This window comes from Mandrillus leucophaeus, unplaced genomic scaffold (assembly GCF_000951045.1).
Source record: "Mandrillus leucophaeus isolate KB7577 unplaced genomic scaffold, Mleu.le_1.0 Scaffold98, whole genome shotgun sequence".
Taxonomy (NCBI): domain Eukaryota; kingdom Metazoa; phylum Chordata; class Mammalia; order Primates; family Cercopithecidae; genus Mandrillus; species Mandrillus leucophaeus.
In genome coordinates this window covers 487,160-509,511 of record NW_012110696.1, presented here as the reverse complement: position 1 = coordinate 509,511, position 22,352 = coordinate 487,160, and the positions used below count along the sequence as shown (strand labels likewise).

Sequence of the window (22,352 nt, the reverse complement as noted above, 5' to 3'; positions counted from 1 at the left end):
TTTGAGACGGAGTCTTGCTCAGTCACCCAGGCTGGAGTGCAGTGGCACAATCTCGGCTCACTGCAAGCTCCGCCTCCTGGGTTCACGCCATTCTTCTGCCTCAGCCTCCCAAGTAGTTGGGACTACAAGTGCCTGTCACCACGCCCGGCTAATTTGTTTTGTATTTTTAGTAGAGGTGGGATTTCACCATGTTAACCAGGATGGTCTCGATCTCCTGACCTCGTGATCCACCCGCCTTGGCCTCCCAAAGTGCTGGAATTGCAGGTATGAGTCACTGCACCCGGCCGATTTTCATTATTTTCTAATTTTTATTATTCTGTTTTCACCCGTGAATTATTTAGAAGTATGTGTAAGTATCCAAACACACATCTCTTGAATTATTATTATTATTATTATTATTATTTTGAGACGGAATCTCACTCTGTCACCCAGACTGGAGTGTAGTGGCATGATCTTGGCTCACTGCAGCCTCTGTCTTCTGGGTTCAAGTGATTCTCATACCTCAGCCTCCCGAGCAGCTGGGATTACAGGCATGTATCACCACGCCTGGCAAATTTTTGTATTTTTAGTAGATACAGGGTTTCACCTTGTTGGCCAGGCTAGTCTCAGACTCCTGACCTCAGGTGATCCGCTTCAGCCTCCCAACGTGCTGAAATTTCAGGCGTGAGCCACCACGCGCAGCCACTTGAATTACTTTTAATCATACTGACTTTTAATTTAACACTGTTATAGTTGAAAATCATGGTCTGTATTATAGTGATTCCTTATTAATCAGCTGTATTTGCTAGTTCTGATACATAGTTACTTTTTAAAAAATAGTTTGTGCTGGAAAATAATGTTTTCTCTGAGTTTAAGTGGAAGGCTCAGGACCTCATTAATTGTGTTCTTGAATCATTCTGTGTTTCTGTGGTTTTATTACTTTTTTGTGCTTAATCTGTCAATTTCTGAGTGATATTTAAAATCTCCTACTATGAATGTGTCTTTTTCCTTTCTTCCTTAAAAAATTTCTGTTTTTGCTTTACGTGTTTCAAGACGGTGCTGGGTAGAATACAGGTTAAAATTATTAAGTCTTCGTGTATCATTCTTGTTACTGCATGGACCCATCTGTGGTCATGCCTTTCTCCTGAAGGGTGTTGTTTTCTGTTTGTTTAGCTGTGGGAGCTCCCTCCCATTCTTTTTTTTTTTTTTTTTGCACATCTGCACATCCTTTTAATTTTGACTTCTTTGTGTTAGTCTGTTTAGGTGTTCTCATGCAGTATATATAGAGGTAGACTTTATGTGGTTTTAACTGAGAGTCTGCTTCTTTTCTTCTTTCTTTTCTTCTTTCTTTCTTTTCTTTCTTCCTTTCTTCGTCCTCTCCCTTTCTTCTTCCTCTCTTCCTCTCTCTTTTTCTTTTCTTTTCTTTTTTGATGGCAAGATCTCACTCTGTCACCCAGGCTGGAGTGCAGTGGTGCGAAAACAGCTCACTGCAGCCTCGACTTCCTGGGCTCAAGTGATTCTCCCAGCTTAGCCTCCCGAGTAGCTGGGACTACAGTTGCATGCCAACAGTCCTGGCTAATTATTTATTTATTTTTTTAAAGTTTTTGTAGAGATAGGTCCCTACTGTGTTGCCCAGGCTGGTCTTGAACTCCTGTGCTCAAGCGATCCTACAGCCTTGGCCTCTCCAAGTGCTGACATTACTGGTGTGAGCCACCATGCCCAGCTGAGAGTCTGTATCTTAAATGGTGAAATCAATCCTTGTCACTTACTGTAATGGTTAATAGATGTGGGGTTGCCGGGCCCGGTGGCTCACGCCTGTAATCCCAGCACTTTGGGAGGCCGAGGCGGGCGGATCACGAGGTCAGGAGATTGAGACCATTCTGGCTAACACGGTGAAACCCCGTCTCTACTAAAAATATAAAAATTAACCGGGCGTGGTGGTGGGCACCTGTAGTCCCAGCTTCTCGGGAGGCTGAGGCAGGAGAATGATGTGGACCCGGAAGGCGATGGAGCTTGCAGTGAGCAGAGATCGTGCCACTGCACTCCAGCCTGGGCGACAGAGCGAGACTCCGTCTCAAAAAAAGAAATAGATGTGGGATTGTTTCTGCTACCATGCAAGTCAGAAATCAAGCATTGCCCTTAACCCAGATCCCTTCTTGAACCCCTTCCAGTCATTACCCTGTTGCACCAAGTTCACACTTGCCGCCTGCTCCCAGTCCTCACTCTTACTTTTCTTTGTTAGTTATACCACTTGAGCATCTACCCACAAACATTGTAGTACAGTTTTTCTGGTGTTTTGAATTTTACAGAAATGTAATCATACTGTATGTGTTATTTTGCTCAGCATTGTGTCTGAGAGTCATAATCTTGTTTCTCTATTTTCATTGCTAGATGCCGTCTTCCTTTATGAACATGTTGCATTTTAGTTGTTTCCAAATCTTGCTGATTGTGGAGCACACATGACATTCTGTTGTCTATAAATGGAAGAAATTGCTGAGTCATAGGTGGTTTATATTCTTAACTGATTACATGTTAAGATCAATAGCATGTTTTTAAATAAAAACTATTTTCCAAAAACAAGAATGGTTTAGTAAATAGGGCCAGTCACAGCAACTCATGCCTGTAATCCCAGCACTTTGGGAGACCAAGACGGACGGATCACCTGAGGTCAGGAGTTCCCAGACCAGCCTGGCCAACATGGAAAAACCTCATCTCTACTAAAAGTACAAAATTAGCCAGCCATGGTGGCACACGCCTGTAATCCCAGCTACTTGGGAGGCTGAGGCAGGAGAATCACTTGAACCAGGGAGCTGGAGGTTGCAGTGAGCTGAGATCGCACCATTGCACTCTAGCGTAGGCAACAGAGTGAGACTCTGTCTCAAAAAGAAAAAAAAAAAAAAAAAAAGAATGGTTTAGTAAGTAGAGTGGCAGTGTTTTGTATTTTTTTCAAACCTCTTTTTTTTTTTTTTTTTTGAGACGGTGTGTCTGTCACCCAGGCTGGGGTACAGTGGCATGATCTCGGCTCACTGCAACCTCTGCTGCCCGGGTTCAAGGAATTCTCCTGCCTCAGCCTCCCATGTCGCTGGGATTACAGGTGCCTGCCACTATGCCCGGCTAATTTTTGTATTTTTAATAGAGATGGGGGTTTCACCATCTTGGTTAGGCTGGTCTTGAAATCCTGACCTCGTGATGCGCCCACCTCTGCCTCCCAAAGTCCTGGGATTACAGACGTGAGCCACCGCATCCTCTTTAATATCTGAATGATAGAACAAAGCTGGGTTCTTATATCTGCCTCTGTGTGGAACCTGTTGTGATAGGTTGTTCTGATTGAAGTATTTGAACAAATATTTTGTTGACTTTTTTAGAGAATTGTGAGTATTTTTCTTTGATGCTGTACCAAACTATGACAAGTTAGTTTCTCAAGGGTTAGGCGTAGTGTAGAAGCTAAAACCAATTAGTGGCTTTTCCCTACACTGTTATGTGAAAGTCCATTCGTCTGTCTTGTCCTCTGAATGAATATCTTGCCCATGCATGGCTTGTAACATCACACGTTGGTTATTTGTAAAGTATTGGTTTACTAAGGTAGACAGATTTTCCTGACATTAATACTTTTCATCATTATTTTTAAAAAATCATATTTGTTACAAAAAAATAATATTTGTTAATATCACCACTGATCTCATCAGAAAGTTCTTTAAATGTTGAGTTTTCAAGCCCACAGTGGCAGGTGCAAGTTTTCCAGAGTTCTAATTCTTGCTCAGAAAAATTATGGTGATAAGAAAAGCTTACGGTCCCAAATAATGCCAAATTGCCTTGAAGTGACAGACTCATTTTGTTCATCTTGGAAAATGTCTGACAAATATCCAAGTCCAAATAACCATAGTTTGGCCCGTCATTCACTCTTTTGAAGTAAAACTGAACGTTTCACAGGTGAAGGGCCATTCACCTCCCGGTGCACAGTGAGATTCCTTGAGGCCGGCTCCTCCTGGGGCATGCCGGAGAAATGCTTCATGTGTACTTCCCACTTCCTCACGCAGAGTAGTCAGAAGACTTGTGCTCAGGGGTGGAGATTTATACAAAATAATTATTTTTACTGCATCAAGGACATTCTTAAGTGAAACTGGCTTTTTTCCCCCCTCACAGCTCTGAAGCGTGTGGCAGTGAAGAATGCAGCAGCCACTGGCATGCTTTGCTCCTGCAGTCTTCGTCCTTGCACTGGCGCTTAGCTCTTTTCCCCACCATTGCTTTTGCCCTGTCCGTGCGAATGTCAGCACAGTGAAAAAGGCAGAGGAAATTTTGGTACTAATTTGAAAATAGTTTTGACTTGTGGGCCTGCTGAAGGAGGTTAGAGTGAAAATCCTATTTTGCTAGCCATTAGTAGTTAACCACAGATTTCTTGAAACTTTCTCAACCTTTTTATATCTGTCTGGTGATACATATTTAACATAGGTACCAACCAGATTTTTTTCTAGTATTTGGAAAATAATGCTTTCCCTTCTAATTCTTCATTATAGCTTTAACACTGAAATTTGTCAGAGAACTTAATTATCAATGATATGTTCAGGTTGGCGACTAGGCTTACAGCATGGCCTTAACCTTGCTGCAGCTCTAGGCTGTGCTGGACCATCTGAATGGGGTCCTCGGACCATACTCTGAGAACCACATCTCTGTTGGGTTGTCTTTTTCTTACTGACTTGTGGGATTTCTTTCTATACACTCAGTAGTAGCTCTTTATTGGTTATATGTGTTGCAGATATTGCCTGTTTTTTTTTTGTCTATCGTTCACTGTGTGATGGTGTTGCTTTATGAACACAGATTCTTTTTTTTTTTTTTTTTTTTTACTTTGAGATGCTACCAGGGCAGCCACTCCCCACAGCCCCTGCTGGGGTCTGAATGTGCACAACGCACTTCACATCCGGGCATGCAGCATAAATTGCAGCGTGTAAAGTGTAGCCAGCTTGATTTACTCCCAGATTAGTGCTTCTACGATCTACTATATCTCCTTGTAGATTGATCTTAACCTGAAAATTAAAAAAAATATTTTTTTAAATATCAAGAGGACTTCATTTTTCTTTTCTGTTTTCGAGACAGTAGCTCTCGCCCAGTATGGAGTGCGGTGGTGCAATCCCGATTCTCTGCAGCCTTCACCTCCCGTGTTCAAGCAGTCCTTCTGCCTCAGTCTCCTGAGTAGCTGAGACTACAGGTGCGCACCACCATGCCTGGCTAATTTTTGTATTTATAGTATAGATGGGATTTTGCCATGTTGTTCAGGCTGATCTCAAACTCCTGGGCTCGATCAGTCTCCCTCTGTTGCCCTGGCTGGACCTCAGATGATCTGCCTGCTGCAGCCTCCCAAAGTGCCGGGATTACAGGAGTGAGCCACTGAACCCAGCCAAATATGATCATGAACCAGGGGTAGTGGGGAGCATGTTTAGATCGTGGGCAGGTCAGCAGTATGCCCATGGGCTTTGCCACCAGAGTCCTATGTCCTGGTGTGCCTCGGTACACTGTTTGGCACGGGCTTTGAGGAGGGTGTTGGTTGGCTTAATAACATTCTATCTCGGGCCCAGAAGTAGCCCCCTGAAGGAGAAATTCAGACAGGGAAGAGAGATGGGATGGTTGAGACATTTTTGCATAGTCCTGCAAGGGGACAGGCCTAACTAAAAAAATCTTGCTCCATAATAGTCAGGACTAAGCCTGTGTTGAACTTAGCAATTTGGTTTCAGCTAATCATTCACCTGTCTCTTTAAAATACAGTTGTTAATTCGAAGTCATCTTTTTTTTTTTTTTTTTTTTTTTTTGACGGAGTGTCGCTCTGTTGCCCCGGCTGGAGTGCAGTGGCGCCATCTCAGCTCACTACAAGCTCCGCCTCCCGGGTTCACGCCATTCTCCTGCCTCAGCCTCCCGAGTAGCTGGGAATACAGGCGCCACCACCACGCCCGGCTAATTGTTTGTGTTTTTAGTAGAAACGGGGTTTCACCGTGTTAGGATGGTCTCGATCTCCTGACCTCGTGATCCACCCGTCTTGGCCTCCCAAAGTGCTGGGATTACAGGCATGAGCCACTGCATCCGGCTGAATTTCACCATTTTAAAAATATTTCACTTTAAACCACCTTGAGTTTTTATAGTTATATAAAAGCTAAAAGACATGTTATGTTGCATTTTAACATTTGCATATGTTTAAGTAACAAAAATAATTTTAGTCTGGTGGGAGATGTGGTAAGGGGGATGGCACTTTGGGGTAATTATTTTTTCTTTAAAGGGCCCTGAACTCAAGCATCCTGTCATAAAGAAGACTACTCGGCAAGTAGTCTTACGTTTCTATTTTTCTGTTTTCAAGGCTGTTTTAGACTCCATTTTGATTATGGGCATTAGCAATTGTTGTCTTTATTCTCATATATCATATTATTAAAACGTAAGTTGCATTTTACACTAAGGAACCAGATTCTCCAGTAGTTATTATTATGCCCATAAATTAATCAAGGCATATAGTCCCAACTTGAACCAGCTGTTTAAATTTGCTGGCCTAGGGGCGTGGTGGCTCACACCTGTAATCTAGCACTTTGGGAGGCCGAAGTGGGCGGATCATGAGGTCAGGAGATCGAGACCATCCTGGCTAACACAGAGAAACCCCGTCTCTAACAAAAATATAAAAAATTAGCTGGGTGTGGTGGTGTGCACCTGTAGTCCCAGCTACTCAGGAGGCTGAGGCAGGAGAATCCCTCTAACTTGGGAGGTGGAGGTTTCAGTGAGCTGAGATGGCGCCACAGCACTCCAGCCAGGCGACAGAGCGAGACTCCTCAAAAAAAAAAAAGAGTTTGCTGGCCGGGTGCAGTGGCTCACACCTGTAATCCCAGCACTTTGGAAGGCCGAGGCAGGTGGATCATCTGAAGTCAGGAGATTGGGACCATCCTGGCCAACATGTTGAAACCCCATCTCTACCAAAAATACAAAAATTAGCTGGGCATGGTGGCGGGTACCTGTAATTCCAGCTACTCAGGAGGCTGAGGCAGGAGAATCACATGTGAGAGTTCCAGCTGATCTTCATACTTGCCAAGTGCTTGATATTGGCAGTCTTTACTTATAGCCATTCTAGTGGTTTGTAGTGTTATCCTTCATTATGGTTTTAATCTGCGTTTTCTTAACGACTTGTTGAGCATCTTTTCATGTACCTATTTTCCATTTGTATCTCTTTGGTAAAGTGGCTGTTCAGATCTTCTGCTCATTTTTATTGAGTTGTCTTAATGAGCTGTGAGATATTTTTATATAATCTCAATACAAGCTCTTTATTAGACAGGCTTCACAAACATTTTCTCTCAGTGTGTGACTGGCATTTTCATTATACAACACTGTCCTCTGAAGAGCAAAAGTTTTATATTTTGATCAGATCCAATTTGTGTTTTTAAATGATTTTGTGCTTTTGTGTTCAGTGTAAGAAATCTTTGCTGCTCAAGGTTATAAAGATTTTTTTGCCCTGGCCAGGCGTGGTGGCTTACACCTGTAATCCTAGCACTTTGGGAGGCGGATCACAAGACCAGCCTGACCAACATGGAGAAACCCCGTCTCTACTAAAACTACAAAAATTAGCTGAGGATGGTGGCACACACCTGTAATCCTAGCTACTTGGGAGGCTGAAGCAGGAGAATCACTTGAACCCAGGAGGTGGAAGTTGCAGTGAGCTGAGATTGCACCACTGCACTCCAGCCTGGGTGACAGAGCAAGACTCCATCTCAAAAAAAAAAAAAAAGGTTTTTTTGCTGTTTGTTTTTTTCGGTCTTAATAGTTTTAGCATATACATTTAGGTCTGTGAGCCAGCCACCTTGAATGAAGCTTTTATCTGTTGTAAGGGTTAAGAGTCATCTTTTTTTGCATATTGATATCCAGTTGTTCAGAATGATTTATTGAAAAGAGAATTTTATCTCATTGAATTACTTTGGGACCTTTGTCAAAACTCAGTTGGTCCTGTATGTATGGAATTATTATTGGATGCTATGTTCCACTTTACATATATACCTGTTCCTTTGCCAGTACCATACTATCCTGATTCTTGAAGCTATTTATAGTAAGTCATGAAATTACATAGATGTCTGCCAACTTTCTTCTTTTTCAAACGTGGTTTCGATATATTAGATCCTTTGCGTTGCTATGTAAACTTTAGAGCCAGCTTGTCAGGTTCTACAGAAGAGCCTGTTGGGATTTTAATTGGCATCTATAGATCAATTTGGGGGAGAATTGACACCTTAACAATATTGAGTCTTCAAGTCTAAGAACATGGTAAAACTCTTCATTTATTTAGGTCATTTAAGTTTATTTTCAGCATTGTTTTGTAGTCTTCAATATATGTATGTAGTCTTTGCACATCAGTATATTAAAAATTTTCCGGACAGGCACGGTGGCTCATATCTGTAATCCAGCACTTTGGGAGTCCTACACAGGTGGATCGCTTGAGGCCAGGAGTTTAAGACCAGTCTGGGCAACATAGTGAGATCCTGGCTTTACAAAAAATAAATACATTTTCCCAAAGTATTTTATATTTTCTTGCTATTTTAAATGTACTCTAAAAAGTTTCAATATTTGTTTATTGCTAGTACATAGAAATTCAGTTTTTTTTTTTTTTTTTTTTTTTTTTTAAGGGGGAGGGATATTGGCCATATATACTGTGAAAACTTATTAGTTCTGTGGGCCTTTTGGTAGATTCCTTAGGATTTTCTTTCTTTCTTTTCTTTCTTCCTCTTTTTCTTTTTTTGACAGAGTTTTGCTCTTGTTGCCCAGGCTGGAGTGCAATGGCGCCATCTCGGCCCACCACAACCTCCACCTCCTGGGTTCAAGCGATTCTCCTGCCTCAGCCTCCCAAGTAGCTGGGATTACAGTCATGTGCCACCGTGCTTAGCTATTTTTAGTAGAGACAGGGTTTCTCCATTTTGGTCAGGCTGGTCTCAAACTCCCGACCTCAGGTGATCCTCCCTCCTTGACCTCCCAGAGTGCTGGGATTATAGGTGTGAGCCACCATGCCTGGCCTTTTTTTTTTTCTTTCTTTCTTTTGAAACAGAGTCTCGCTTTATAGCCCAGGCTAGAGCGTAGTGGCATGATCTCGGCTCACTGCAACCTCTGCCTCTTGGGTCCCAGTTCAAGCAATTCTCTTGCCTCTCAGCCCCCTGAGTAGTGGGATTACAGGTGCACACCACCATGCCCAGCTAATTTTTGTATTTTTAGTAGAGATGGAGTTTCACCATGTTGACAGGCTGGTCGTGAACTCCTGGCCTCGTGATCCACTCGCGTTGGCCTCCCAAAGTGCTGGGATTACAGGCCTGAGCCACTGCGCCCGGCATTCCTTAAAATTTTCTGTGTAGATGATCATGTCGTCTACACATAATGTGTTTCTTCCTTTGCAATCTGTATATCTTCATTTTTTCTTGCCCAATTCCACTGACTAGGTCTTCCAATGTGAGATTGAATAGGAGTGGTGTGAGTAGGCATCCTTCTCTTCCTCACGATCTTAGGGGAAAGCATTTGGTCTTTTATCATGTAGTATAGATCAGATTGAGGAAATTTACTTACATTTTTAGTTTGCTAAGAATTATCATTATGAATAGATATTGACTTTTGTCATACTCTCTACATCTGTTGAGATGATAACAGAGTTTTCCTTTTTAGTTAATGAAATAAATTATGGTGATTTTCAAAATGTTGGAAAACCTTGCGTTCCTGGGATAACCCACATTTGATTGTGATGTATTATCTTTTTGCTAGGTTGCTGGATTGGATTTACTAATGTTTTGTTAAGGATTATTGTGTCTGTGTTCATGAAGGATATTAGTCTATAAATTTCTTGTCTCATGTCTTTGTGTGGTTTTGATGTTAGGCTAATACTTCGTTTATAAAATGAGCTAGGATGTATTTTCTCTTTGATTTTCCAGAAAGGAAAAGTTTGTGTAAAATTAGCATTATTTCTACCTTAAGTGTTTGGGAGGATTCACCAGTAAAGCTATCTTGGTCTGAAGTTGCTTTATTGGGAAGATTTTGAACTACAAGTTGAATTCATTTGATAAAGGTTATCTGTTTCTTTGTTAGTGAACTGTGCTAGTTTTTGTCTTTAAGGAAATTTGCCCATTTTATATTAAATGTTGTGACATAAAGTTGTTCAGAATATTTATTATCTTCTTAATTTTCATAGAATCTGTAGTGATTGCTTCCCTCTTCTTGTTATTCCTGATACCAGTTTTTTGAGTTTTCTCTTTTTTCCCGCTAAGACTGGCTAGATAATTTAACTGATCTTTTCAAAGAACCACGTTTTGTTTTAATTCCTTCTCCATTTTCTTTTTTGTTAATTTTGCTCTTTATTAATTTCATTCCTCTACTTATTTTTTATTTATTTATTTATTTTTAAGAGCAGTCAAACGAAGCAGTGGGAGTCAAGAAGGAACAAAGAAATCTGTAGTGGTTGTGAACAGTTAGTTATCAACAGCACTGCATTTGTACCAGCCTGTTTTGGTTTCTTAAGGTGGAAGTTTACATCGTTTTATCTGAGACCTTTCTTCTTTTCTAATGTGTTTAATTCTATACATTTCTTTTAAAATTTGCACCAATCACACAGGATCTATAAGTTTCTGTCTAAGCATTCCTTTAGCTGCATCCCACAAATTCTGATATATAATGGTTTTCATTCTACTCAAAATATTTTATAATTGCCTTTATGATTTGTTCATTGACCCATGTTTTGTTCAGAAGTATGTTTTTATTTTATTTTTTATTATTTTTTTTGAGACAGAGCCCCTCTCTGTCACCGGGCTGGAGTGCAGTGGTGCAATGTTGGCTTGCTGCAACCTCTGCCTCCTGGGTTCAAGCAATTCTCCTGCTTCAGTCTCCCAAGTAGCTGGTACTACAGGCATGCGCCACCATGCCCAGCTAATTTTTGTTTTTTTTGTAGTGATGGGGTTTCACCATGTTGGCCAGGATGGTCTTGATCTCCTGACCTCGTGATCTGCCTGCCTCGGCCTCCCAAAGTGCTGGGATTACAGGTGCGAGCCACCGTGCTCGGCCTATTTTATTTTTTTAGACAGAGTCTCACTCTACGCCCAGGCTGGAGTGCAGTGGCACAATCTCAGTTCACTGCAGCCTCTGCCTCCCGGGTTCAAGCGATGCTCCTGCCTCAGCCTTCTGAGTAGCTGGGATTACACGTGCACGCCACCATGCCCTGCTAATGTTTGTATTTTAGTAGAGATGGTGTTGCCCAGGCTGGTCTTGAACTCCTGAGCTTGGGCAGTCTACCCGCTTCAGCCTCCCAAAGTGCTTGGGTTAAGGCGTGAGCCACCACGCCCAGCCGAAACTTCTAAATGTAACTATGGATTGGTATATTTCTTTCAATTTCTACTTTATGTATTTTGAGCTCTGTTGTTAAAGTATTTACCATTTAGCACTGTTATTTCTAATTGTTGAATTAATACCACCGTCGTCATCATCAGCATCATCATCTCCCTCTTTGTTGTTACTGATACTCCTTGTTGTGAAGCAAATTTTGTCTTATACTGAGAGCCACCTAGCCTTTTTTGATTAGTGTGTACAAGGAATATGGCTTCCCAACCTTTCTTTTTAACCTCTTTATCATCTCTTGTAGCTTAGGAGCTCTTGCTTTTTTAAAGACCAGTCTGACCTTCTCTGCTAATAATTGTAGTATTTACACTCTTTCCCTTTAATGTAATTATTAATCTGTTTGAGTTTAAACATACCATCTTGCATTTTTTCTCCTATTTTTCCCATCTGTTATTTGTTACTCTTTTAAATGAATTGAATTTTTTTTGAAACGGGGTCTCTGTCATCCAGGCTGGAGTGCAGTGGCGCGTGATCTCTGCTCACTGCAAGCTCCATCTCCCAGGTTCATGCCATTCTCCCACCTCAGCCTCTCGAGTAGCTGGGACTATAGGCACCCGCACCATGCCTGGCTAATTTTGTTTTTGTATTTTTAGTAGAGACGGAGTTTCATTGTGTTAGCCAGGATGATCTCGATCTCCTGACCTCATGATCTGCCCTCCTCAGCCTCCCAAAGTGCTGGGATTACAGGTGTGAGCCACCATGCCCGTCCAGTGAATTGAATATTTTAAGTGGCTGGGCGTGGTGGCTCTCGCCTGTAACCCTAGCACTTAGGGAGGCTGAGGCGGGCGGATTACCCAAGCTCAGGAGTTCGAGACCAGCCTGAGCAACACAAAGAAACCCCATCTCTACTAAAATGCAAACATTAGCTGGGTGTGGTGGCATGTGCCTGTAATCCCAGCTACTCAGGAGGCTGAGGCAGGAGAATTGCTTGAACCTAGGAGGCAGAGGTTGCAGTGAGCTGAGATGCGCCACTGCACTCGGGGTAACAGAGCGAGACTCCATCTCCAAAAAAATTTTTTAAAAAATGCATATTTTTTTATCCATGTGTTGGTCAGAAGTATGTTTTTATTTTATTTTATTATTATTATTTTTTGAGACAGAGTCTCACTCTGCGCCCAGGCTGGAGTGCAGTAGCGCCATCTCAGTTCACTGCAGCCTCTGTCTCCCGGGTTCAAGTGATTCTCCTGCCTCAACCTCCCACGTAGCTGGGATTACAGGCACCTACCACTGCATCCGGCAAATTTTTTTATTTTTAGTAGAGGCGGGGTTTCACTTCTTGGCCAGGCTAATCTCGATCTCCTGACCTAGTGATCCACCTGCCTCACCCTCCCAAAGTGCTGGAATGACAGGTGTGAGCCACTACGTCCGGCCTATGAATATTTTAAATTCTTTCATTTTGTCTCCTGTTGACCTTAGTACCTATATTTCTTTTTCTTTGTTTTATAATTTTTTAGCTATAGCGTCCACTTTTCAGCCTCTACTCTCAAAGAATAGTATACCACTTCTCTTGTAGTGTAAGTACCTCACAGTAGTACACTTGGAGCACCACCATTTCTGGTGCTAATGTTGTGTATTTTTCTTACATGTATTTATACACCTCAGCATACATTGTGGTGGGTTTTTTTTTTTTTTCGCTTGCTTTAAATAGCTAATTACCTTTTTAAAAAGACCTTATAAATAAGTTCTTGACCCACATCTTTATCATGTGTGGTGCTCTCCATTCCTTTGTGTAGATTCACTTTTCATTTGGTGTTATTTTTTCTCTATCTCAAGAACTGCCTTTAACATTTCCTGTAGGCCAAGGAAGCTTCTGTTTGAAAGCTTTTATTTTGCCTTTGTTTTAAAAAGATATTTCTGTTTGGAATTTGAGGTTGTTGGTCGTTTCTTTCCTGGCCTCCCCAGTTTGTGAGGAGAAACATGTTGTCATCCTTATCTTTGCTCCTGCATGTGTAGGGCGGTGACTCATTTTCCTCTGCTTCTGAGATTGGCGCTTTGTCACTGGTTTTCAGCAATTTGACGGTGACGGGCCTCTGTGCTTTGCTTTGTGTTTAGTGGGCTTTGGGTTAATTGAACTTGTAGTGAGTGTGGGCTTATGTGTGTGAGTTTATAGTTTCATCAAATTTAGAAATATTTCAAGTATTTCTTCACATAGTCCTCTTTTTTTCTGGGATGTTAGACATCTTGAGTTTGTCCTACAAATGCTTTGTCCATTTTTTCGGTCTTTTCTGTGCTTCATTTTGGATTATTTAATTAATTAATTTATTTATTTCGAGACAGAGTCTTGCTCTGTTGCCCAGGCTGGAGTGCAATGGTACGATCTCGGCTCACTACAACCTCCACCTCCTGGGTTCAAGTGATTCTCCTGCCTCAGCCTCCCAAGTAGCTGTGATTACAGGTGCCTGCCACCATGCCTGGCTATTTTTTTTTTTTTTTTTCCGAGATGAAGTTTCGCTCTTGTTGCCCAGTCTGGAGTGCAATGGTGTGATCTCGGCTCACTGCAACCTCTGCCTCCCAGGTTCAAGTGATTCTCCTGCCTCAGCCTCCTGAGTAGCTGGGATTATAGGCATGCGCCACCATACCCAGCTAATTTTGTATTTTTAGTAGGGACGGAGTTTCTCCATGTTGGTCAGGCTGGTTTCGAACTCCTGACCTCAGGTAATCCGCCCACGCTCGTCCTCCCAAAGTGCTGGGATTACAGGTGTGAGCTACCGCGCCTGGCCAATTTTTGTATTTTTTAGTAGAGGTGGAGTTTCACCATGTTGGTCAGACTGGTCTCGAACTCCTGACTTCAGGTGATCCACCCACTTTGGCCTCCCAAAGTGCTGGGATTATAGGCGTGAGACACCATGCCTGGCTTGGATTATTTTTATTGCCTGTGTTCAGGTTTATTGGTATTCTGATCTGCTTAATCTGCCAAGTCTATTTAGTGTATTTTTTTCTTTTATATCTTATTTATCAGCTCTGAAAGTTTCATTTGATTTACTTATTGACATCTTCAGTTTCTCTTCCCATCATGTTTATTTTTCCTTTGTTCCTTGAACATATGGAGTTTCTTTATAATTGCCAATTTTAGATTCTTGACTGTTAGTTGTATTATCTCTGTTTTTTGGGAGATCTGTTTCTTTTTTATTTTTTTGAGATGGAGTCCTCGCTCTGTCACCCAGGCTGGAGTGCAATGGTGCGATCTCGGCTCACTGCAACCTCTGCCTCCTGGGTTCAAATGATTCTCCTGCTTCAGCCTCCTGAGTAGCTGGGATTACAGGCACGTGCCACCACACCCAGCTAATTTTTGTATTTTTAGTAGAGATGGGGTTTCATCATGTTGGCCAGGCTGCTCTCAAACTCCTGACCTCAGGTGATCTGCCTGCCTCTGCCTCCCAAAGTGCTGGGATTACAGGCGTGAGCCACCACGCCTGGCCTGGGGAATTTATCTCCCTCCCTCCCTCCTTCCCTCCCTTTCTTTCTCTCTCTCTCTTTTTCTTTCTTTTTTGAGATAGTGTCTCTCTCTGTCACCCAGGCTGGAGTGCAGTGGCACGATCTAGCAATGGCACGATCTAGTCTCACTGTAACCCCCCTTCCTCAGTTCAAACGATTCTTCTGCCTTAGCCTCTCGAGTGGCTGGGATTGCAGGCTTGTGCCTCCATGCCTGGCTACATTTTGTATTTTTAGCAGTGATGGGATTTTGCCATCTTGGTCAGGCTGGTCTCGAACTCCTGACCTCAAGTGATCCACTCGCCTCATCCTCTGAAAGTGCTGGGATTACAAGCGTGAGCCACCACACCTGGCCTGGGGGATCTGTTTCTACAGATTGGCTTTTCCTCCTTCTTAAGAGTCATTGTCCTGCTTTTGATTTTGTTACTGGATGGTGGACATTATGAATTTTACATTGTTAATAGCTGGATTTTGTTATTTTTCTTTTAAATTGTGTTAGACTTGGGTGAAACATGACTGAAGTTAAATCTGTATATTGTGAGTTCTATAATGGGACACATTTAAGGATTTAATATGTAGTCATCACGTACCCTATTTTAAGACTTACCTTCATCTCGTCTCCCGGAAATGTTGCTTTCAAGTTCTTGATTGCTCTTGTGAGTGTACTGCATTCCAGCCATCATCATAGGTGCTGATGTACCATAGTGAGCGAGTAGATAGGTTATGGCTCTCATGAACTGATTTTCCAGTGTTGAAGACAGCTAAAAAAACAAGAACGCGAGTAGAACACCAGGATTTCAGATAGCAGTTTAATAGGAATTAACTGGGATGTTTAGGTTGATGAGGAAGCCAGAGCTCAGGAGATGGGCACTACACCCATAATCAGAACAAGCACGTGTTTAACATAAAGATAATTAACAAGTGGTGGGGTGCGGTGGCTCACGCCTGTAATCAGCACCTTGGGAGGCTGAGGCAGACGGATCACCTGAGGTCAGGAGTTGGGAGACCAGCCTGGCCAACGTGGTGAAACCCCTGTCTCTACTAAAAATACAGAAATTAGCCAGGCATGGTGGTGGGCTCCTGTAATCCCAGCTACTTGGGGCTGAGACAGGAGAATCGTTTGAACCCAGGAGGCGGAGGCTGCAGTGAGCTGAGATCACAGCATTGCACTCCAGCCTGGGCAAGAAGAGTGCAACTCAAAGTAATTAACAAGTAGCAAGGGGTCAGCCACCCAGATCTGTGAAGTGAACCCTAAAGAGTATGGCCAGGGCAGATCTAGGGGGCAGCCACTAATGGGAGCTTAGGGAGGGGACTCGAGAAAGGAACAAAGTTGGAAGAGGCCCTGACATGGAGGGGGTATTGTTATGCCTCACTGGGTAGCAGAGAGGCTCCCTGAGGTCCTGCAGGCGCTGGGACTGAGTGCTGGAGAGTGCTTGCCTCTTAGTCCCCTGCACACCACTGACGAGGAGCTGCCTCGGGGTAAGAACAAGATGAGAAAAGCACAGGAACCTGGAGGGAGACCCCTTCTTCAGTGTCCCTGTAGCACCTTCCACCCACACGACCACAGATTGTACCTACCTGCTGGCAGAGGAGAAATGTTTATAGGGTGCAGCTCCTTTGTTGTAAGTGTGGTGAAGAAGGGAAGATTTGGAGTTGAGAGGCAAAAAAATCAGTTGGCTCAACCAGCCTCCCTGAGTAGGTGATCTTTTTGCTGAGGCCTACCTAATGGGACAACACTCTACAGTCTACCAGAAGCCAGTCAGAGGCTCATGGGCTAAGGGTACGAGGCAAAGGGAGCAAGGGCAGTGACTTAAAAGCAGAACTTTGACCTGAGCAGCCTTGAAAGCTGTAGTAAGAAATACAGTGTTTGCTCCTAAGTGATAACAGAGGAGCAGTTACAGTGCTCCTCTGTGTTAACAGAGGAGTGATACAGCGTTTGCTCCGAAGGAGAACAGAGGTTTTATGTTGGGAGCTCTGTGATGTCACTCTGCTGCTGCCTGGAGAATGCATGATTAGCAGGTACCTGTGGAAATAGGTGTGCCACTAGAGAGAGGCAGTGCAGCTGTGCAGGCAAGAGGTAGGTGATGATGGCTTAGACTGGGTTAGAAGCAGCGGAGGAAGAATGAGTGGATTGTGGAGGTATTTAGGATTGAGGTGGAGTGGACAACTTTGCTGTTAGATGACTGTGGGATGGAGGAGACTGTGAACCTTGCTTGTTGAAGGGAACGGACCCGCTTAGGAAACAGCCTCCTCTACCACTGCCCTCTTCTTGTCCTACCATGCCTCATCAATCAGAACCCCATGGCCTTCCAGCCACTTTTGGTATGGGAGTAGCCTCATTTTCAGGTACTCAGGTCCAGTCTACATAAAAACCTAAATATGGCTGAGCGTGTTGGCTCACGCCTGTAATCACAGCACTTTTGGAAACGAAGGCAGGTGGATCACTTGAGCTCAGGAGTTTGAGACCAACCTGATCACCATAGTGAAACCCTGTGTCTACCAAAAATACAAAAAGTTAGCCAGGCGTGGTGGCGCACGCCTATGGTCCCAGGTGCTCAGGAGGCTGAGGTGAGACGATTGCTTGAGCGTGGGAGGTGGAGGTTGCAGTGAGCCAAGATTGCACCACTGCACTCCAGCCTGGGTGATAGAGCGAGACCCTGTCTCAAAAAAAACCCCAAAAAACAAAAACAAAAAACCTGTATGTCTCATCTAATTAATCCAAAGCCTCTTCCCCTCAAGTTAAGTGGTGGCAGGAGTCCCCATGGGCGGAGGGCGGTGGTGTATGTCCTGCCTCCTTATGCCTGCCCTGTTCCTCCAGGGTGGAGAAGGGGCTCTGGAGTGGAGACTTGGGGGTCTTTGTTCTCTTCTGGGTTGTCTCGGGTTCTTTTTGGCCCACTAGCACTAGGTCTGTGGTCCTAATGGGTGGCCCAGCGGTTGCTGGCTCTTTCTTGGGGGAGGCTGCTGTAGTGTGCTCAGGCTGCTACAGCAAAATACCACGGGCTGGGCTGCTTACAAACAGCGGACATTTATATCTTACAGTCTGGAAGGTTGGAAGGTCTTAAGATTAAGGTGCTGGCGATTGGTGCCTGGGGAGGGCTGAGCTTTGGTTCATAGCTGGTGCCCTCTCGCTGTCCTCATGCGGTGGAAGGATGTGGCAGCTCTCTGGGACCTCCTTTATAAAAGGACATTAATCCCATTCACGAAGACGCCGTCCTCATAACCTAATCGCTTCCTAAAGGCCCCACTTCCTGATACATTCCCTTAGGGGTTAAAATTTCAACTTATGAACAGGGGCGGGCGGGAGCACAAACATTCAGAACAGAGCAAAACCTCAGACCTTTGGGCACTTTTGAGACCTCGGTAGGGACTTCATGCTGGACTGTCTGGTTGAGACTCTGTGTGGCACAACCAGCCTGCCCCCCTCCCCCTACCACTGCCATCCCGCACTCTGCCCTGCTCCCTCGTGGTGTAATTCTGGGGTCAGCTTCCCAGCAGGACCTGTTTGGGGTGGGATTCTTTCAGGATGACACAAGCTCTTGCCCTTCTGTGTGCTGGTGGCAGCTGAGCTAGGTCCCCTGCTGTCTTAATCCTCTGCCCACTTAGCAATGCTCAGGCTTTTCTGCTGCAGGGTCTTTTCTGCTGCAGGGTCTTTTCTGCGAGGCCTGTCCCAGTGTCTTTGTGTCCCAACTCCACAGCACCCACCACAGGCCCTTGGGAGTTTCCTTGTGCTTGGCTCAGCAGCAGACTGGGGTGGTGCAGGCCTCTGAACAGACCTGGCCAAGTCCAGCCCAGGGGGAGCCCCAGGCTCCTTGCCATAGGCCACCACCTATCTCTCTCAGGGCTTGTCTCAGTGGCTTCATGTTTGATTGGGGGAGGGGTTAGTAAGGAGAGCACACTTTTCCTTGTGGGAACCAGAGTGGGAATAGTGCAATACTCGTGACTTAGGTGAATTCCTTTTTGGAAGTCTCTCTTGTGACTGTGATTCTCTTCCTCAGGCTGTGGGGATCAGGGGAACGCAATGATTATGGAGCTGGCAGCCCCTATCGTGAGCCTGGGGAAGCCTTTCTAGCACCCTGCATCACCCTGTGGGCACCCTCAGCTCTGAGACCTGAGCCCCTTTTCCCAAGGAGCAGAGTCCTTCTCAGGACCTGTTCTAGAAGGAGCCCCGGTGCCGGATGGGTGGGTGACTGAGCGGGAGGAGGAACCTGAGGTTATGTTGTGTTTCTCTAGTTGTTGTTGGTGAAATCCTTTTGGTGCTTACTGTTGGGCATGGGACATAGGAAAGTCTTTGCCCAGTGTTCTCTCTCTCTCTCTTTTTTTTTGAGACAAAGTCTCTCTCTCTTTCTCAGGCTGGACTGCCGTGGCGCGATCTTGGCTCACTGCAACCTCTGCCTCCCAGGTTCAAGCGATTCTCCTGCCTCAGCCTCCCGAGCAGTTGAGATTACAGGCATGCACCACCATGCCTGGCTAATTTTTGTATTTTTAGAAGAGATGGGTTTCACCACGTGGGTCAGGCTGGTCTTGAACTCCTGACCTCGTGATCCGCCCGCCTTGGCCTCCCAAAGTGCTGGGATTACAGGCGTGAGCCATCGTGCCTGGCCAAGTGTTCTCTGAAGCCTCCTTGTTCCTCAGTCAGAGCAGGCAGTGCAGGCTGTGGGATTCCCCAGGACGGAGAGGCCTCTGCCCCGGCTGCTTGATGCTAGGCTCAGAGAGGTCACTAGGTTTCTACCAAGTGCTGTCTTAGGCGACCGTGGGCATATGTCACTTTCCAGAGGTGCCCACTGAGGTGATCATCATGTGTGATGATTAGGACACTGGGAGTAAAACTGTTCCTTTTTAAATTTAATATCAATTAATTTTTATACTTTAAAAAATTTTTAAATAGAAACGAGGTCTTGCTATGTTACCCAGGCTGGTCTCAAACGTCTGGGCTCTTCAAGTGGTCCTCCCATCTCGGCTTCCCAAAGTGGTGGGATTACAGGTGTGAACCACCATGCCCAGCCGAATTGTTTCCTTTTTGTGTGCATGTGTCTGTGTGACAATGTCTCTGTCACCCAGGCAGAAGTGCAGTGGGGCATGATCACGGCTCACTATAGCCTCAACTTGCCAGGCTCAAATGATCCTCACACCTCAGCCTCCTGGGTAGCTGGGACTACAGGCAGGCTCCGACACGCCCAGCCTGTTTTTTGTATTTCTTGTAGCAGTGGTGTTTCGCCATGTTGCCCAGTGATCCACCCACCTCAGACTCCCAAAGTGCTGAGATTACAAATGTGAGCCACTGCATCCAGCCAAGATAGTTTCTTTTCAATGTCTACGTTTTACAGTTTTTAAAAGGCATTTTCCTGAGCAGTTAATAAAAAATTGATGCCTTGAACATTTTAACATAACTGGTCTATTCTGTTCTCTTTTTAAAGCAGAACCAAGATTTTCTTCTTCACTCCTCACTTGGTGGCTCCCAGCCGGAGGCCGGCAGTGGTGGGAGGCTCGCTCTGGGTGCACAGACGCTGCCTTCGGACACCGCATGCTCGTGCGAGGCCTGCAGTGAGCGCAGGTATGTGACGTGTGTGCCACGTTGCTCACACCTGTCCACAGTGACATGCAGACCTGCATATTGGAGCTGGACCGAGAAACTGGGCTAATGTGACAGACAGCAACAAGAGTAAGGCAGTTGCTTCGCTATTGTGGGAAAGAACCAGATGAGTAAGACAAAAACTCCCGCTCTTGAGGAACTGGCACTAGGAAGCATCCTCACAACAAGAGGAGGAGTCCTTAAATAATCAGAATCTAAGAGCAGCCTCAGTGAATGAGAGGAGTGAGGGGGGAGAGCCTGACTGGCTGCCGCTGAGTGGCTGAGAGGAGAGCCCAGGAGCTCGTCTTTTTTTTTTGAGGCGGGGTCTGGCTCTGTCCTCCAGGCTGGAGGGCAGTGGCGTGATCTCGGCTCACCACAACCTCCGCCTTCCAGGCTCAAGTGAGTTCTCCCACTTCAGTCCCGGTATCTGGGACTACAGGTGCGCACCACTGTGTGGAGCTAATTTTTGTATACTTTGTAGAGATGGGGCTTTGCCATGTTGCCCAGGCTGGTCTCAAACTCCTGGACTCAAGCAATTAGTCCATCTTCACCTCCCAAAGTGCTGGGATTATAGGCATGAGCCACCATGCCAAGCCCGGGAGCAGATCTAAAAATGCTCTGTACTCTGACTCAGGAAGGAATGCATGTAGCCAAGTGGGGGTCAAAGGGTGGGGGCAAGGCTGCCCATTAGGTACCTTGGAGGTGAAGGCCAGATCAGCAGTGGGGATGTGGGTACCCTTATTATGGACAGTAGCCACAGATGCTCCTGTCATCTGTGCAGTGGCTAAGCTGTTACGCAGAGTGCACCCTGGGAGCTGTGCTGGGGATGCCATCACCCTGATTGCCGGCTCCTGGGAGCTGGGCAAGGTACAAGAGTCTGGGAGGTCCTCTGAGGACAATGTGCTAGGTGAGGAAGGGCAGCAGATTGTGGTGAGTTTCTAACCTTCCTGTGTTGTCTCACAGAGAAATTTCGGCAGAGGCGGACCGGGAACCTCAGCAGCTGCAGAACTACTGGTCAGAAGTGCGCTACACAGTGCGCTGCATCTACCGCCAGGCAGGGACCCCGCTGGCAGATGACCAGGACCAGTCTCTGGTGCCTGACAAGGAGGGAGTAAAGGAGCTCGTGGATCGGTACATACCACCCCTTCCTGTTTTGGCCCTGTGCAAACCCCTGCCCTGCCCGCTGCGCTTGGAGCCGCTCCTTTCAGGATGGGCTTTCCTTACAGTGCTCAGCTGGGCTTGCTCAGCCTTTGGTGCCTGTCGAGTCTGCAGCAGATGGACTGGCAAAAGCGAGCCCCCTAGGCCAGACATCTTGAATTTTTCTGATTCCGATGAAACGCTATTGCCTGTGTAATTACACAAGAAATGTTTCTGTCACTTGTTTGTGTGAAGACTGATGATAATACCTGCCTTTCTGAGTCCCCCTGTGCCCCGGATGATGCAGAGTACTTTTACAAGCACTCTTGCCTTTATCAACCCAAGGAGAAAGGCAGAGTTAGCCCATTTACAAAGTGAAAAAATGGGGCTCTGTGAGGTTGGGTAGCTTGTGTATGTGCCTGTGGCTCATGAGGCCGAGACAGCTGAGGCGTGCCTGGCTGTGTGGCTGTTTGTCTTGATGCCGCAGCTGTTCTTCAGCAGATACCTTATGCTCAGTAACCACACAGAATTTGAGGTGGCCATAATTTTTATTCTTCCTTATAGTTTGATGTAACTTTTTTTTTTTTTTTTTTTGAGACGGATTCTTGCTCTGTCACCCAGGCTGGAGTGCAATTGTGTGATCTCAGCTCACTGCAACCCCCGCCTCCTAGGTTCAAGCTATTCTTATGTCTCAGCCTCCCAAGTAACTGGGATTACAGGTGCCCACCACTGTGCCCAGCTCATTTTTGTATTTTAATAGAGATGGGGTTTCGCCGTGTTGGTCAGGTTGGTCTCAAACATAATCCACCTGCTTTGACCTCCCAAAGTGCTGGAATTACAGGCGTGAGCCACTGTGCCCAGTGAC

The 22,352-nt window shown here is 45.2% G+C and overlaps 1 protein-coding gene across 6 annotated transcripts in view; it reads left to right on the top strand.

Moving 5' to 3' along the window:
* Nucleotides 1-22,352, top strand: part of FAM193A (family with sequence similarity 193, member A) — a 281,515-nt gene that overhangs the window by 142,710 nt on the left and 116,453 nt on the right. For 4 of the 6 annotated variants that reach the window (XM_011970849.1, XM_011970850.1, XM_011970846.1 and 1 more), the window contains exons 1-2: nt 20,369-20,481; nt 21,314-21,481. Coding sequence is in view for 2 of the 6 variants with exons in the window: in XM_011970848.1 (XP_011826238.1) it covers nt 20,196-20,332; nt 21,314-21,481 (305 nt within the window). In the remaining 4 variants the exon portion in view is untranslated. Of the gene's footprint in view, nt 1-20,195; nt 20,333-20,368; nt 20,482-21,313; nt 21,482-22,352 lie in introns of those variants that run through there. The other 2 variants (XM_011970845.1, XM_011970848.1) reach the window with 2 other exon arrangements.